The following is a 16,922-nucleotide window of genomic DNA, read 5'->3' as shown; positions in this document are numbered from 1 at the left end:
ATTTGATTAAAATTTCGCATGAGATGTTTTGTTATGACTTCCAATAACTGACTTGAGTAAAAATAGAAATTTTATGAAAGTTCATTCGGAAAATCGGTCTTTATATCCAACTATGAGTCAAATTCTGTGCACTTGCGTAAAAAATAGAAATTTTATGAAAGATCATTCGGAAAATCGGTCTTTACATCCAACTATGATGCGATTTGGACCGTATTTAGCTGGACGTCGGAGGTTCCAAACTAAATTTCACCAATATTGATAAAAAATGTTTATTTTATGACTGTACATAGGGAGCTCGCTCTATATGAGGCTATATTAATGTATATTTCTAACATAGAACCCAACTTTTAACTTAAACTGTCAATGGGAAAATATAATCTACATCAACTTTCTGCTCGTTAGCTTCATATTTAAGGGTCATAGAGGGCTTGCAACTGACAGAGAAACAGACATGGCTAAATCGTCTTTGATTTTCAAGAGGATAAAGAATATTTTTGCTGTGTAGGACCGACGGTGTAGGTATATTGTGGCTGTTTAATAATTTAAGTACAGCGTCTTCTTGGTAGCTGTCTTCATGAAGAATGAGTAAGTCACAGTCAACATTTGTGACTTACTCATTTTGTACAGTTGGCGAATTCTTTCCGATTTTGCATTATTTACTATCACTACAAGAAAATCAATATCTAAACAAAACTAAAACCCTTTTTGCACTGCTCTTCAAATCGATTTCATGGCTTGATCATCTGTTTTCCCTTTATAAAATCAGCTGACGAAAGCCCTAAATCCGGATTTAATGAGCAGTGTAAATGGGGTTTAAACATTTAAAGCTTTTCTTTTAACTATTGTTTTCTTAATTTTCCCGATGACACTAAGTGTTTTCGCGTACACTATTTGCCAGAAGGAGGGAGGAGAGGTTTTCCTATCACCAATTGGCATCCTTGAACTCATTTTTATTAAAAATAGCGTTTTTATTTTGTTTAAACATAATAAACAACAAACGAGAGTAAAAGTTCTTACCCACCTGCATATTTTTACTGGAAAACATGACGAACACACCTACTGCTCTTTACAAACATCCAAGATATATTCATTCATTTACAGGTAGTGGCAGTTGCCCAACAACAAAATATAGAGTGCACTATCTGTCATGACATAATTACCAGGTAGTGTACCGTAAACAGCTGAGTAAAATTTTTTCTCGCAGAGTACACTGTCTGTTAACGAATTTTTGGTTGTGTGTGTGTATTGTAGTTAAGAATAATAATACAACAAACAACGAAAAATGGCACGAAATAGTAACATACGCAAAATCAGAGTTGCACTAATCACTGATTTTGACAGATAGTGCACTCAATATTTTGTTGTTGGGCAATTGTCACTACCTGTAAATGAACATATCTTGCTATCTGTCAAAATCCGTGATAAGTGCAACTCCGATTTTGTGTATGTTACTAGTTCGCGTCATTTTTCGTTGTTTGTGTGTGTTATGGTTCATAACTATAATACACACACACACAACCAAAACATGTTGACTGATGGTGCACTTCGCAAAAAAAATTGTACTCAGCTGTTTACGGTACACTGCCGGGTAATTATGTCATGCAAACATCTGCTTTTTGTTTTGATTGATTGAACATTGTTTTATATTTTTGGTTATTATGCTTCTACTACTAAAGCGTCAAAGACAAAAACGTTACAGAATACCATGAGATGTGAAATTCGCCTTCGACTATGACTGCGGTCGATTTTTACACCGGAGGATGGGTGAATATTAAACATGTTTCTTTAATTATTATATTATGTTATAGGGTAAACTGATTATTTTTATTTCTTTTTGTATAAACGAATTATTTGTATTTTTTTTCTGTGTAAATTAAGCACTAATCATTTGCATTCCATTTTATATTCAACCTTTTTGTTGACGCCAATCTCAAAAATGCCTTAATTTAAATTTATAGCAACTCAATTTTGTATCTGTCAGTTCGTAATTATTGATAGGGTTAAGTAACGTAATTATTGTTAGTGTTTAGTAACTAGTAATTTTTAATTAAATGTTTTTAAAATGTCAAGTAGCGTCCTCATTCGCCATATTCTTAAAGTCCATAAAAATTTGCAAGTTGGCATATACGCGGTGTTGCGGATTCAGGAGGAATATTGCAGATAATTATTAAAATCTAGTGGTTTTCATACCAAAAAGTAGGTTACGTTTTTTTTTTTTGTTATAATTTTTGTATTTTTACTTGTATGTTTTTATGTAGGAATTTTAATATAAATGCACTTGTGAAATAAATCAAGTCTTTTGTGGAACTGGTGTATTTTATTCAAAATCCCGTGGAAACTGCTAGCTCTGGCAAATTGCCTTCTCAACATTTTAAAATTCTTTTTGCCGTATACTTCGTCGCCATCTGACTCACCCATAGCATCAATATTTTTGCCAATCTCGCAGTAAGTACAATGAATAACGACATTACAACGGGTCAACCACAAAATGATAATGGTTGCATCCTATGTCCAAATCCCCCTGACTCAAACATGTTATCTTGCATGGAATGCAAAAGAGTATTTCATAAAATTTGCCTTAAAAATGCCAATAGAACGAATCAACTCTGTCCAGACTGTGCAGACCGCAGGCCACCTTCGCCTACCCATAGTATCCGAAGCCATTCCTCTGCTGTCTCGCGCCAATCTCATGCACGTAGCATTCAACTACAACTACAGCGTCTTGAAGAAGAGAGAAATCTCAATTTAGAATTTCTAAACAAAAAATATGACCTTCTGCAGGAAGCTGCAACCGTAAATGAAAATTCATCAACTAGTTCTCAATCGGTCCAAAACTGGGTCAATCAACTTCCCAATCATGACCAGCAAGCCGAATCAGCCTTAATGTCTACCAACAACAATGGTGTACATGCGCAGTCCACACATTTGTTTGAAGAAACGTCTTACTTGGATATGCCTAATAGTTCAGCAGAACGAAACTCCAATAGTGAAACCACTCGTGGTACGGGACAAAATAAAGTAACAACTGGCAGTGCTACCCAATTACCGCCCAATTCTACTAACCTGTGCTCAGCAGCTTGTAACATTGCAACTTCAACGATAGGCAATACTGCACCGATTGCTGCAGTGTCAGCCACCACCAATAGTGGAGATCAAAGATATTTGCATACGCAGACTGCTTCGCTTAATCCCAATGCGGTAACTTTCATAAATTTACCCAAAAATTCTTATTTTAACACTGCAACACAACTTCCACCATCTGTTGCAAGTGCACCCCGCCAGAATTATCCCGAAAATACACAATCTTTTATTTATCAAGCACCCATTTCATCTACAATGCGCCCCCAAACGAACAGTTTCAATAGCACATCCCAATTTCATAATAGCAATCTACTGCAACAAAGCAGCATCAATGCTAGACAATCTGTTCCCAAGGAACTGCCAATATTTTCCGGGCACGCCGAAGACTGGCCATTATTTATTTCCACTTTCGAATGGTCCACCTCAACTTGCTGCTTTTCGGAGGCCGAGAACTTAATTCGTCTCCAAAAGTCTTTAAAAGGTGAAGCACTTTATAGTGTACAGCATTTGCTTATCCATCCATCAAATGTCTCTGCCGTCATCGATATTCTTCGAATGCTCTACGGCCAACCCGAAAAGATATTGAACTCTATAAAAGAAAGAATAAATTCATCGCCAAAGGTAGATGAAAACAATTTGCAAACACTGACTCACTTTGCGATAAACGTCCGTAGTCTAATCGCCACTATTAAAGCCGGCAACTTGCCAGATGAGATAAATAATTCTTTTTTACTTCAACAATTACTGCAAAAACTCCCATCTTCGTATCAAATGCAGTGGGCAACCATAAAACAGCAGCTTATGATTCAAAACAAGAAACCAAACTTATCTGCGTTTGACAGTTGGTTATTCAGTGTTGGATTAACAGCCAGTACAATAACAACTGATCCCATTTCTAACAATCGAGATAAAAATCGTCATACTAAAAGCAGCAGCTTCAATAACAACAAAACAACTACAAGTAAGAGAGCATTTATCTACTCTCATAGTGATGATAAAAAGTGCATTGTATGCAACAATAAAAACTGCAGAGCTGTGAGTGACTGTCCAACATATCAGTCGTTGGAACGCAGTGAAAAATGGAACGTGGTGAGAACCAAGAAGCTTTGCAAATACTGTTTGGGTGTGCATATGGGAGAATGCAGGAAAAAGAAAAAGTGCGGCGAGGAAGGCTGTGAGTACTATCACCATTCTTCCCTACATCGATATACGTCACCTTCACCACCTGTTGGAAGCAAACAAACGTCAAATCAAAATATGACAAACAGTTCAAATGAAAGAGACGTGATACATAATTCCCACAATAATATGTTGACAAATATTTTGTTTAAAATTGTGCCAATTACTATATATGGAAATAATAAAAGCATCGAAACCTATGCGTTTATTGATGAGGGTTCGTCGGTCAGCCTTATGGATAATTCAATTGCCAGTGATCTAAAAATTGATGGTGTGGCTAGCCCCCTGTGTTTGAAATGGACGGGAGGTATGCAGCGAAGGGAAAAAAATTCAATGAAATTAACAATTCAAATTTCAGGGAACAGCAAAACCCGTGTGTCTTTAAACGTATGTACAGTGGAATCATTAAGTTTACCAGTGCAATCTTTGAACTACAAATTGTTAGCGCAGCGTTATCGCCATCTCCGAAATTTGCCTGTTAAAAGTTATGTGAACGCTGAGCCAAAACTACTTATTGGATTAAATCATCGTAATTTGGGTATTTCCAACAAGATTCGTGAAGGTGCCTCCAATGAGCCTGTTGCTGTCCGAACGAAACTGGGATGGCTCATATACGGCACAACATCCGAACCAGATCATACAAGTAAGCCATTTAATTTTCAAGTATGTAATTGTACAGCTAGCGATGAAAAATTAGATGAGTTAGTAAGAAGTTTTTACACACTCGAGAGCATTGGGATATGTACAAAAGACCCTCTTAAATCTGAAGATGAGAGTCGAGCATTAAACTTATTAAGCAAATACATGAAGCAAAAGGCAAGTGGTAATTATGAGGTTCCATTATTATGGAAGTTTGATTGTGTCGAACTGCCAAACAGTTTTGATATGGCTATAAAGCGGTTAACTTGCCTCGAAGGGAAGTTAAAACGAAACTTTGATCTCTTAAACATTTTTCGAGATACAATTTCTAAATACCTATCTAAAGGCTACATACGTAGACTTGATGAAAAAGACATCAGGCGCAACGACGGAAAAGTTTGGTATTTACCAATTTTTGCCGTCTTTAATAAGAATAAGCCTGGTAAATCGCGTGTGGTGTGGGACGCGGCTGCCAGGGTTGGTGAATTTTCGTTGAACTCGTTTCTGCTTAAGGGGCCTGATATGTTGACATCATTGCCATCAATTCTTTTTAAATTTCGGCAAAAGAAAGTGGCAGTATGTGGAGACATCGAAGAGATGTTTCATCAAATTCACATCAGAGCAGAAGATCGTGATGTGCAACGGTTTCTTTGGAGGGATTGTAACCAGGAGAGAGCGCCAGATGTGTACATAATGGACGTCATGATATTTGGTGCCACATGCGCTCCCAGCATATCGCAGTATGTGAAGAATTACAATGCTGACAAATTTCTGGAAGAGTTTCCCCTTGCTGCAAAGGCAATCAAACAAAATCATTATGTGGATGATTTGCTATGTTCTATTGATACGGCTGAGGAGGCAATAAAATTGGTTAAAGATGTGTGCTTTGTACATCGCCAAGCTGGTTTCAATATAAGAAACTGGGTGTCCAATAGCAGGGAGGTTAGGAATGCATTTGCATCTACTCTTTCGGAGAAAGTTAAATGCATAAATTTTAAAGCCGAAAACAGTGTTGAGAAAGTACTGGGCGTTTTTTGGGAGCATGATGAGGATGTTATAACATTTAAAATAGCATCATGGCTTCTGGAGGGTGAATTATTGTCAACCAAAAAAGCTCCAACTAAGCGAGAAATGCTTAGACTAGTAATGTCCATTTACGACCCCCTGGGACTAATTGGACACATAGTTATGTTCGTGAAGGTTCTCATGCAAGAAGTTTGGAGGTCCAAATCGGGGTGGGATGAACCAATCCATCACGAATTGGCGGCAAAATGGAGTCACTGGTTACGAATTTTGCCAGACATCGAAAACCTCAAAATAGAAAGATGCTATCTAAAAACTTTTCATAATTATGAAGGCGTTAATGTCCAGCTGCATACCTTTGTGGATGCCAGCAAGGACGGTTATGCTGCTGTATGTTATTTAAGACTGAAGAAAAATGCCGATGTGGTTTGTTCGTTAGTGACTGCCAAAACCAGAGTTGCCCCAATTAAAATAACGTCAGTGCCTAGGCTTGAACTTATGGCAGCTTTAATAGGAGCGCGTCTAGCGAAGTTTGTGCTGGATAATCACGAAATTGGAATTTCTAAAAAATATTTTTGGAGCGATTCGAAGACAGTTTTGAGTTGGATCAACTCTGACCATCGCAAATATAACCAGTTTGTTGCATTTCGGGTTACGGAAATCCTGGAACTCTCATCAATCAGCGATTGGAATTGGGTTCCAAGTAGAGAGAATGTGGCCGATGATGCCACAAAATGGTCGAAAATTCCAAATTTTTCCGATTCTAGTAGGTGGTTCCATGGACCAGCTTTTTTGTTCCAACCTGAAGAAATGTGGCCCCAAAAGACGGGTTTTAGTGGTAATACAGAGGAGGAACGAATACATACCTCGTACCCAATAAATAAATACGAGCCCATTTTAAATGAGCTGCGATTTTCGAAATGGAATCGGCTGGTGAGAGCTATTGCTTATGTGGTCAAATTTATTACTATTTGTCGAAAAAATGAGCCCAGATGCCAAGGATTAACACTGGATTATTTAAAGAGAGCGGAGCATATAATATATAAACAGGTGCAATCTGTGACTTACTCAGCTGAAATTGCTGCCCTGAATACAAAGTCTCCTGTGCCAAAATCCAGCGAAATTTTTTCAAAAACACCCTATTTGGAGGAAGGGCTTTTACGAGTTGATGGCAGAATAGATTTGGCAAATGTTACATTTGACCAAAAGCGTCCAATAATATTGCCCAGAAAACATTATGTTACCAAATTAATAATTCTTCATTATCACGAAAAATTTCATCATATGCATCATGAAACAGTTGTGAATGAGCTGAGGCAAAAGTATGCCATCTCGAAACTTCGCACCACTGTAAAGACTATTTTTCGTTCCTGTCAATTCTGTAAAATCACCAAGGTGGTGCCTAACCCCCCTCAGATGGCAAAGTTACCTCGAGCTCGTGTAGCTGCTTATGCATCTCCATTCTCTTATACTGGAGTAGACTTCTTTGGGCCCATATTGGTCAGTGTGAATCGCCACAAAGAGAAACGATATGGCTGTTTGTTTACGTGCCTCACTATAAGGGCCGTTCATATTGAGATTGCACATTCTCTTACGACAAGCTCTTGTATTTTGGCTATTCGCAATTTTATGGCGCGTAGAGGTACACCGCATGAGTTCTATAGCGACAATGGAACTAATTTTATTGGAGCAGAGAGGGAACTAAGAGAGGCGCTAGCAGAGGTTAACAAAAACGAATTACTCGAAACTTTTACAACTGCCAACACCAAATGGAATTTTAATCCTCCTGCTTCACCCCACATGGGAGGCGCCTGGGAGCGTTTAGTTCGCTCAATCAAAATGGTTTTGTATAAGATCATGCCCTCAAGGCACCCTACTGATGAGCAACTTTTGAGCATGTTAATCGAGGTGGAAAATGTGATAAATTCGAGGCCGCTCGCATATGTTCCAATTGAAGAACATATGGCAGAAGCTTTAACCCCGAATCATTTTCTTGTGGGAAGCTCCAATGGGCTAAAACCCTTAACTACAGTTTACGACAGTGGAACCTTATTGAGACAGAGCTGGCTTATTTCTCAACAATATGGCAACATATTTTGGAAGAAGTGGCTGGCCGAATATTTACCATCGCTTACTTGTAGGACAAAATGGCACGAGAAATCAAAGGCATTATGTCAGGGGGATTTAGTTATCATTGTAGACCCTTCTTTACCTAGAAATGTCTGGCTGCGAGGCAAAGTACTTGAAACGAGGTTGGCACCAGATGGTCAGGTCCGCAGCGCAAAAATATTGACATGTCGAGGCGTAATGGAGAGACCTGCAACGAAGCTGGCAATTTTGGATGTTGCTGCTCAAACTAAGTCTGACGTAGAAGAAGCTTCTTGTCATACTCCGGGGGGAATGTTGACGCCAATCTCAAAAATGCCTTAATTTAAATTTATAGCAACTCAATTTTGTATCTGTCAGTTCGTAATTATTGATAGGGTTAAGTAACGTAATTATTGTTAGTGTTTAGTAACTAGTAATTTTTAATTAAATGTTTTTAAAATGTCAAGTAGCGTCCTCATTCGCCATATTCTTAAAGTCCATAAAAATTTGCAAGTTGGCATATACGCGGTGTTGCGGATTCAGGAGGAATATTGCAGATAATTATTAAAATCTAGTGGTTTTCATACCAAAAAGTAGGTTACGTTTTTTTTTTTTGTTATAATTTTTGTATTTTTACTTGTATGTTTTTATGTAGGAATTTTAATATAAATGCACTTGTGAAATAAATCAAGTCTTTTGTGGAACTGGTGTATTTTATTCAAAATCCCGTGGAAACTGCTAGCTCTGGCAAATTGCCTTCTCAACACTTTTATTAGTTTTATTATAGTTTCTAGATACAAATCAAAAAATAATTTTTACATGCTGAAACAATAAATGGATCGTAAATTGAATTTGTCGGAGGTTAAACCAGTAAGGAAAGGCAAAAGTCTGCCGGTGCCGACTGTACTATACCCTATATCTACACTATAAGTACAAAGTGGGAGCTTTATCTAATTTTGAACCAAGGATGTTGGCGGATGTTTTCAGATGGGTTGTTGTTCAGATTGGGTATGTTCAAATAACTACGGTTGACAAATGACAACATTATTGCAAATTGCCCAAAATATGACGAACATATACATATGTATATGGGAGCTATATCCAAATCTGAACTGATTTCGACCAAACTTGCAAAATTTTAGCTAGATTGCGCTTGCAGTGGCTCTATAAGTGAAAATTGGTCGAAATGCACACATGGCAGCTATATCTAAATCTGAACCGATTTCAATGAAATTCAACAGCAATATTAAATGAAATAGAAAATTCTTCTTACCAAATTTCGAGAGAATCGGTTAACAAACGAGCACTTTATTGGAATATTTTTCAAAATCGGATGAACATATATAGGAGCTATATCTAAATCTTGACCGATTTCTATGAAATTCACCAGTTATATTAAGTCATACGAAAATCCTTCCTGCCAAGCGTTGTACAAGATTTAGGCAAGATAGGCAAATAAATACGCTTGCAGTGGCTCCAGAAGTGAAAATCGGAAGATACATATATATATATGAGAGCTATATCTAAATATTGACCGATTTCTCTTAAATTCACCAGTTATATTTAGAGTCTTAAGAAAGTCCTTCCTGCCAAATTTCGAGAGACTCGTTTAACAAATGAGCACTTTATTGCAATATTTCTCGAAATCGGACGAACAAATATATTAGAGCTATATCTACATCTGACCCGATTTCGATCAAACTTCTTCGATCTTGTGGTAGTCTTCGAGGAAAGCGTTGTACAATATCTTGGCAAGATTGGCCAATAAATGCACTTGCAGTGGCTCTAGAAGTGGAAATCGGGTGATATAAAGGGTGATTTTTTTGAGGTTAGGATTTTCATGCATTAGTATTTGACAGATCACGTGCGATTTCAGACATGGTGTCAAAGAGAAAGATGCTCAGTATGCTTTGACATTTCATCATGAATAGACTTACTAACGAGCAACGCTTGCAAATCATTGAATTTTATTACCAAAATCAGTGTTCGGTTCGAAATGTGTTCATTCACCGTAACGTTGCGTCCAACAGCATCTTTGAAAAAATACGGTCCAATGATTCCACCAGCGTACAAACCACACCAAACAGTGCATTTTTCGGGATGCATGGGCAGTTCTTGAACGGCTTCTGGTTGCTCTTCACTCCAAATGCGGCAATTTTGCTTATTTACGTAGCCATTCAACCAGAAATGAGCCTCATCGCTGAACAAAATTTGTCAAAATTTCGAACCGAACACTGATTTTGGTAATAAAATTCAATGATTTGCAAGCGTTGCTCGTTAGTAAGTCTATTCATGATGAAATGTCAAAGCATACTGAGCATCTTTCTCTTTGACACCATGTCTGAAATCCCACGTGATCTGTCAAATACTAATGCATGAAAATCCTAACCTCAAAAAAATCACCCTATACATATATGGCAGCTATATCTAAATGTGAACCGATTTCAATGAAATTCAGCAGTAATGTCAAGAGTCAAGAGAAAATCATTCCTGTCAAATTTCAAGAGAATCGGTTAACAAATGACCACATTATTGCAATATTAGTCCAAATCGGACGAACATATATATGGGAGCTGTATCCAAATCTGAACCGATTTCTATGAAATTCACCAGTTATATTAAGAGTCATAAGAAAATCCTTCCTGCCAAATTTCGAGAGAATCGTTTAACAAATGAACACTCTATTCCAACATTTCTCAAACCGGACGAACATACTGGGTTGCCCAAAAAGTAATTGCGGATTTTTCATATAGTCGGCGTTGACAAATTTTTTCAACGGCTTGTGACTCTGTAATTGCATTCTTTCTTCTGTCAGTTATCAGCTGTTACTTTTAGCTTGTTTTAGAAAAAAAGTGTAAAAAAAGTATATTTGATTAAAGTTCATCCTAAGTCTTATTAAAAATGCATTTACTTTCTTTTAAAAAATCCGCAATTACTTTTTGGGGCAACCCAATATATATGGGAGCTTTATCTAAATCTGAACCAATTTTTTTCCAATTTCAATAGGGTTCGTCTCTAGGTCCAAGAAAATGCTTCTGCCAAATTTAAAGACGATCGGATGAAAATTGCGACCTGTAAATAAATCGAATCAGAAAGTGATTCTGAGTCGATCGGTATACTTATCAATGGGTCTATCTCTCTTCCTTCTGGGTGTTACAAACAAATTCACTAAGTTATAATACCCTATATCACAGCAGTGATGTAAATCAATTAGTGTGTTGTTTGTCGGTTTGTTTTTTTTGTTCCGTATAGACTCAAAAACGGCTGAACCGATTACCTTGAAATTTTTACAGTTTGCATGGGTTGGTCTGGAAGGTAACATAGGCTATATAATTTTATACCCTCCACCATAGGATGGGGTATACTAATTTCGTCATTCTGTCTGTAACGCCTCGAAATATGCATCTAAGACCCCATAAAATATATATATTATTGATCGTCATGACATTTTAAGTCGATCTAGCCATGTCCGTCTGTCTGTCGAAAGCACGTTAACTTTCGAAGAAGTAAAGCTAGCCGCTTGAAATTTTGTACAAATACTTTTTATTGGTGTAGATCGGTAGGGATTGTAAATGGGTCAAATCGGTCCATGTTTTGCTATATCTGCCATATAAACCGATCTTGGGTCTTAATTAGGGGGCGCAATTCTTATCCGATTTTCGCAAATGGTGTTTTGGTATCACTTTCAACAACTGTGCTAAGTATGGTTCAAATCGGTTCAAACCTGGTATGGTTGCCACACTTTTACTTGTTTTTTAATGTTAGAATGTAATCAAAATAAATAAAGACAAAATTTAGAGAGAAACCAAAATATAAATTATAGAAATTTTATTTTTTTCAGAAATTCTTCGTTTGTTAATCATGTCCTCGCATCAGATTGTTTTTCCTAAGCCTATACCTCAACTGGAGTTGCAATCGTTGCGAAATGAAAATGGTTTCACCTTAACGGAAATTGCTGGTTTGCATAATGGTTGGCGTCTTATCAAACGACGTTTTAGCTACCATTCAAAACGGATATTTAAGGGGTAAGTAGCAACTCTTTGTAGTTAGGTTGGCGTCCTGGTAGCGAAAGCTTTGATCTGTCGCTACCGTGCTATTACAATGAACAAAAATTGTCTAAGTGTGTCGAATTTCAGAAAGCCACTAAAACCTAACCTAACCTAGGACGGCAATTTAAAAATGTCTAATGAGATTTCTCCTTTTATACATACTTCCTATCAGAGTAGGTTGATTGGGATTGTAAATGGCCCATATCGGCCTATGGTTTGATATAGCTCCCATAAAAACCAATCTCCCGATTATATTTACTTCTTGATAATTTATAAAAATTATGTACTCGATATGAAAAGCCATACTGGAGCATCAAATCCATTCACATCAACTACAAACGGTAATGCTGCAATGCGTCCGCACACAGAGAGCGCAATTTTAATCCTATTTGGCTAAAATTTTGCACAATGACTTCTGCTATGACTCCCAACATACGTGCCAAGTGTGGCCTGAATCACTCTTAAACCTGATATAAATCCTATATAATCCCGATTGCCGTATTTAATACCCTAGAGGGCGCCTCCGGGAGAAGACCATGACAAATGCGATCCATGGTGGGGGGTATATACGTTTCGGTCCGGCCCGACCGAACTTAGCGTAATTTTACTTGTTTTATTTGTTTTATTTGTATTACGAGTAATAAAAAATTGTTTTTAGATTTTTTCTGGAAAATGAATCTCTCCTTGAACGTTTTCGGGACCAAAAGGGCAAATTGAATTTATCGCGTCTTCATGAACATCCCCAACTGCTGTTGGCTACCTACGGCAATATAATCGAGAATGGCCTCGATAATCCCTGCTATGTAAATGAGGTAATGACGGCCATAAGTCAAAGTCATCAATTATATGGTGTTGAAAATGAGGAGATTAAGGTATGTTTATGTTCATTTTATATCCAGCACCATGGGGAGATATTATACTTAGCTAAACATTCCGTTTGTAACACCTCGATGTATGTAATTGGGAACCTACAAAGTATATTCTTGAACGTAGTGAAAATCTAAGACGTTTTAGTCATGCCCGTCGGCCAGTCTGTTATAATCACCCTATAGTATTTAACAAGTAAAATTGTGTCAAGTTCGGACCTGTATCCACCACCGTGAATACATTAATCATCTTATTGTATTATTGGGTTGCCTAAAAAGTAATTGCGGATTTTTTAAAAGAAAGTAAATGCATTTTTAATAAAACTTACAATGAACTTTAATCAAATATATAATTGCCATTTTGTTCGATAACCTTTTGCCATCTTCCTGGCAAATTTAGTATTCCACGCTCATAGATTTTCTGGCCTTTATCTGCAAAAAACTGAACCAAGTGCGATTTTATAGCCTCATCATTGCCGAAAGTTTTACCATTTAAGGAGTTCTGCAAAGATCGAAATAAATGGTAGTCTGATGGTGCAAGGTCAGGGCTATATGGTGGATGCATCAAAAGTTCCCAGCCAAGCTCACTCAGTTTTTGGCGAGTGACCAAAGATGTGTGCGGTCTAGCGTTGTCCTGGTGGAATATGACACCTTTACGATTGACCAATTCTGGTCGCTTCTCCTTGATGGCTGTATTCAATTTGTCCAATTGTTGACAGTAAACATCCGACTTAATCGTTTGGTTCCTTGGAAGCAGCTCAAAATATACCACACCCTTCCAATCCCACCAAACAGACAGCATAACCTTCTTTTGGTGGATATCAGCCTTTGAAGTGGTTTGAGCTGGTTCACCATGCTTGGACCATTATCGTTTTCGACTAACGTTGTTGTAAACAATACATTTTTCATCTCCAGTTATGATTCGTTTTAAAAACGGATCGAATTCAGTGCGTTTAAGGTGCATAAGGTGCACAAGCGTTGATTCGGTTTGTTAAATGAATTTCTTTCAATACATGTGGTACCCAAATATCAAGCTTTTTCACCAGTCCAAGACTTTTTATGTGATAATGAACGGTTGATTTTGGTATATTTAACTTCTCTCCTATTTCACGCTCAGTTACATGACGATCCAATTCGATTAATGCTTTGATTTGGTCATCATCAACTGAACGTGGCTTATCTTTAAGTGAAAAATATCCAGAACGCAATTTGCGAAACCAATTTTGACGCTGTCTTCCTTTTAAGGCTTTATCACCATACACATCTCGTAACTTTTTAGCAACCTGCTCCGCGTTTTTTCCTTTACGGAAATAATAAAGTAAAATATGACGAAAATGCTCCTTTGTGGGCTCCAAAAATTTGTCAACGCCGACTATATGAAAAATCCGCAATTACTCTTTGGGCAACCCAATATATCTTCGTATTGCCCCCATATAGAATATTTTCCCCATTTTGACCGATTTTCCTATTTTAGGTCTTAGGCCCACAAAAGTAACATTTATTACCCGATTTCGCTAAAATTTGCCTGGTGTTAAGACTCCCAATATGAGTATGGTCTAGATCGGATTATATCTTAATATAGGCCCCATATAGACCCATCTGGGATTTTGACTTTTTAAGCCTCTAGAGGGCGCAATTATTAACCGGTTTTGCTGAAATTTTGTACAACGGCTTCTCCCATGTCCTTCAACATACGTGCCCAATATGATCTTAATCCATCTATAGCCTGATACAGCACCCATATAAACCGAACTCGCGATTATGCTTCTTGAGCTCCTACAAGGCGCAATTCTTCTCCGAATGGGCTGAAATAGTACCCAATGACTTCTACTAAGGTCTTCAACATTCAATTCACTTATGGTCCGAATCGAAATATAACTTGACAATTCTTATTCATTATTCTTTGTTTACCTAAAAAGAGATAAAGAGCAAAGAACTCGATAAATGCGATCCATAGTAGAGGGTGTATAAGATTCGGCCCGGTCAAACTTAGCACTTGTTTTTACTTCCAAACTGTATAGGTTTTAACTGAATTACCAGAGGTGGCCACTTTTTGTAGCAAGTTCTTTGTAAACTTTGTCACGAATCCAAAGCATGCATACAAATTTAAATCGAACCACAAATGCTTTCGTAAATTGCAAAATACTAATCAAGTCTCGTTCAAAATTGTAAAAAAGTCCTTTAGCGGACTTTTTGTGCACTATCCAGCAAAACAAAAATGTTTTCCCACTTTAGGGGTCTGCCAAAAGGCGCCCCGATAACCTAGGGCATTCAAATTTTGCACACGATTTCTATAACATCTTATCTCTAACCATTCCAAATTTGAAAGAGATATCTCTACCCGTCCTGTTACGGTATATTTTTTACTATTTCCTCGATTTTCTTCCTCTGTGCGTCGATGCCGAAAATGGTTCAGAACGGACCATTTTGGGTATATTCCCCATATAGACTGATCTCCCGGTTGCAGGTCTTTCTCCCATAATTGGCCAATTTATTACTCTACTTCGCTCAAATTTGGCATTGAGATTGACCCCTACGTATCCTCACCGAATATCGTGCAAATAGGATCATATTGTCATATATATAAATCTTCCGATTAATGGTCTTAAACTCATATAAGACCCATCCATTACTCGATTTGACTGGAATTTGGAACAGTGAATTGTGGCGAGTTTGGTTCAGAACAGATCATATTTCGATATACCTATGTTCATAAATAAAGAATATTTCACCAGATTTTGACGAAATGTTGTTTATATAAATACTCGAGTTGGTGGGTATCCAAAGTTTGTCCAGGCCGAACCAGACTTTGTTATTTAATTTCCAAAAAAAACATTTTTTATTATACATTTTTTTGATTTATTAAGCTTTAGCTTTTTCTTTATTTTTCAGTTATATGTTGATTATATATCCTCTTATATTTTGCAATATTTAGAGAAAGTAATTTCTCCAACATTTGTTTCTGCTCTGCAGAAGTTGAATGATATTATCCTGTCATATCACCACACTAGGCATGATGTCAGTAATGAAGAAGTGCTTATTTAAATATATCAAATTTAAGTAGTAAAATATTAAAGAATTTTAAAAATTCAATAATTTATATGAATGTTCAAATATATGCCAAAATTCTTATTACAAACGAACTGATTGACTTTAATATACGTTTAAATTAATTAATACAATTACTAAAAATATTGTTAATATTTTATGATGAAAACTAAAACGTCCTTTATATCTACCACCTTAGAATGGACGTATGGTCATTTTGTCATTCCGTGTGTAACACATCGAAATATAAACCAAGTATTGGGTTGCCCAAAAAGTAATTGCGGATTTTTCATATAGTCGGTGTTGACAAATTTTTTCACATCTTGTGACTCTGTAATTGCATTCTTCCTTCTGTCAGTTATCAGCTGTTACTTTTAGCTTGCTTTAGAAAAAAAGTGTAAAAAAAGTATATTTGATTAAAGTTAATTCTAAGCTTTATTAAAAATGCATTTACTTTCTTTTAAAAAATCCGCAATTACTTTTTGGGCAACCCTATATATATAATATGTATATTAGGCCTGTTCGATTTTTTTTCAAGAAATCGTATAGCAAAAACGTAATTTACATACAATTCTAAGAAGTTTCTCCGAAGAAACCATGTATCAAAAATAAAATCCTAATCCGCGTCTTTCGACTTCAAAATTTATTTCCTGTTCTTTCGATATTCGATATTTGATATTCTTGTGATTAGGGTAGAGGTCGCATTTGTTGTTCGATTATCGTAAAATTTTGTACAAGTCTCTTTATTGGTCCAAGGGCGAACGCTATTGAGTTTGAACAAAATCGGTTCAGATTTAGATATAGCTCCCATATATATATTTCATCCGATACGGACTCTTAAGGCTCTAGTAGCCATAATTTTGATCCGATTTTTACAAAATTTTGCAAGACGTTCATTTCGGTTCAGTTTTAGATATAGCTCCCATATATATGTTTCATCCGATATGGC

General features: G+C 36.8%; 1 protein-coding gene and 1 long non-coding RNA gene across 2 annotated transcripts; one reads left to right on the top strand and one right to left on the bottom strand.

Moving 5' to 3' along the window:
- Positions 1–33: 33 nt before the first annotated feature.
- On the top strand, positions 34–16,068 carry LOC106080654 (uncharacterized). The gene is made up of 4 exons (XM_059362468.1): positions 34–585; positions 11,852–12,035; positions 12,718–12,931; positions 15,818–16,068. The coding sequence occupies exons 1-4, from the start codon at positions 582–584 to the stop codon at positions 15,968–15,970; spliced, it is 555 nt and encodes a 184-aa protein (XP_059218451.1). The 5' UTR covers positions 34–581; the 3' UTR covers positions 15,971–16,068.
- Positions 3,285–4,229, bottom strand: LOC131995004 (uncharacterized). The gene is made up of 2 exons (XR_009397050.1): positions 3,736–4,229; positions 3,285–3,670 (listed from the first exon to the last, which is right to left on the bottom strand). It is a non-coding gene; the product is annotated as an uncharacterized LOC131995004 (long non-coding RNA).
- Positions 16,069–16,922: the final 854 nt, after the last annotated feature.

Source organism: Stomoxys calcitrans, chromosome 2 (genome assembly GCF_963082655.1).
Source record: "Stomoxys calcitrans chromosome 2, idStoCalc2.1, whole genome shotgun sequence".
NCBI classification, from domain to species: domain Eukaryota; kingdom Metazoa; phylum Arthropoda; class Insecta; order Diptera; family Muscidae; genus Stomoxys; species Stomoxys calcitrans.
The sequence above is the reverse complement of the archived record's forward strand: the minus strand, read 5'-3'. Positions and strand labels throughout refer to the sequence as shown.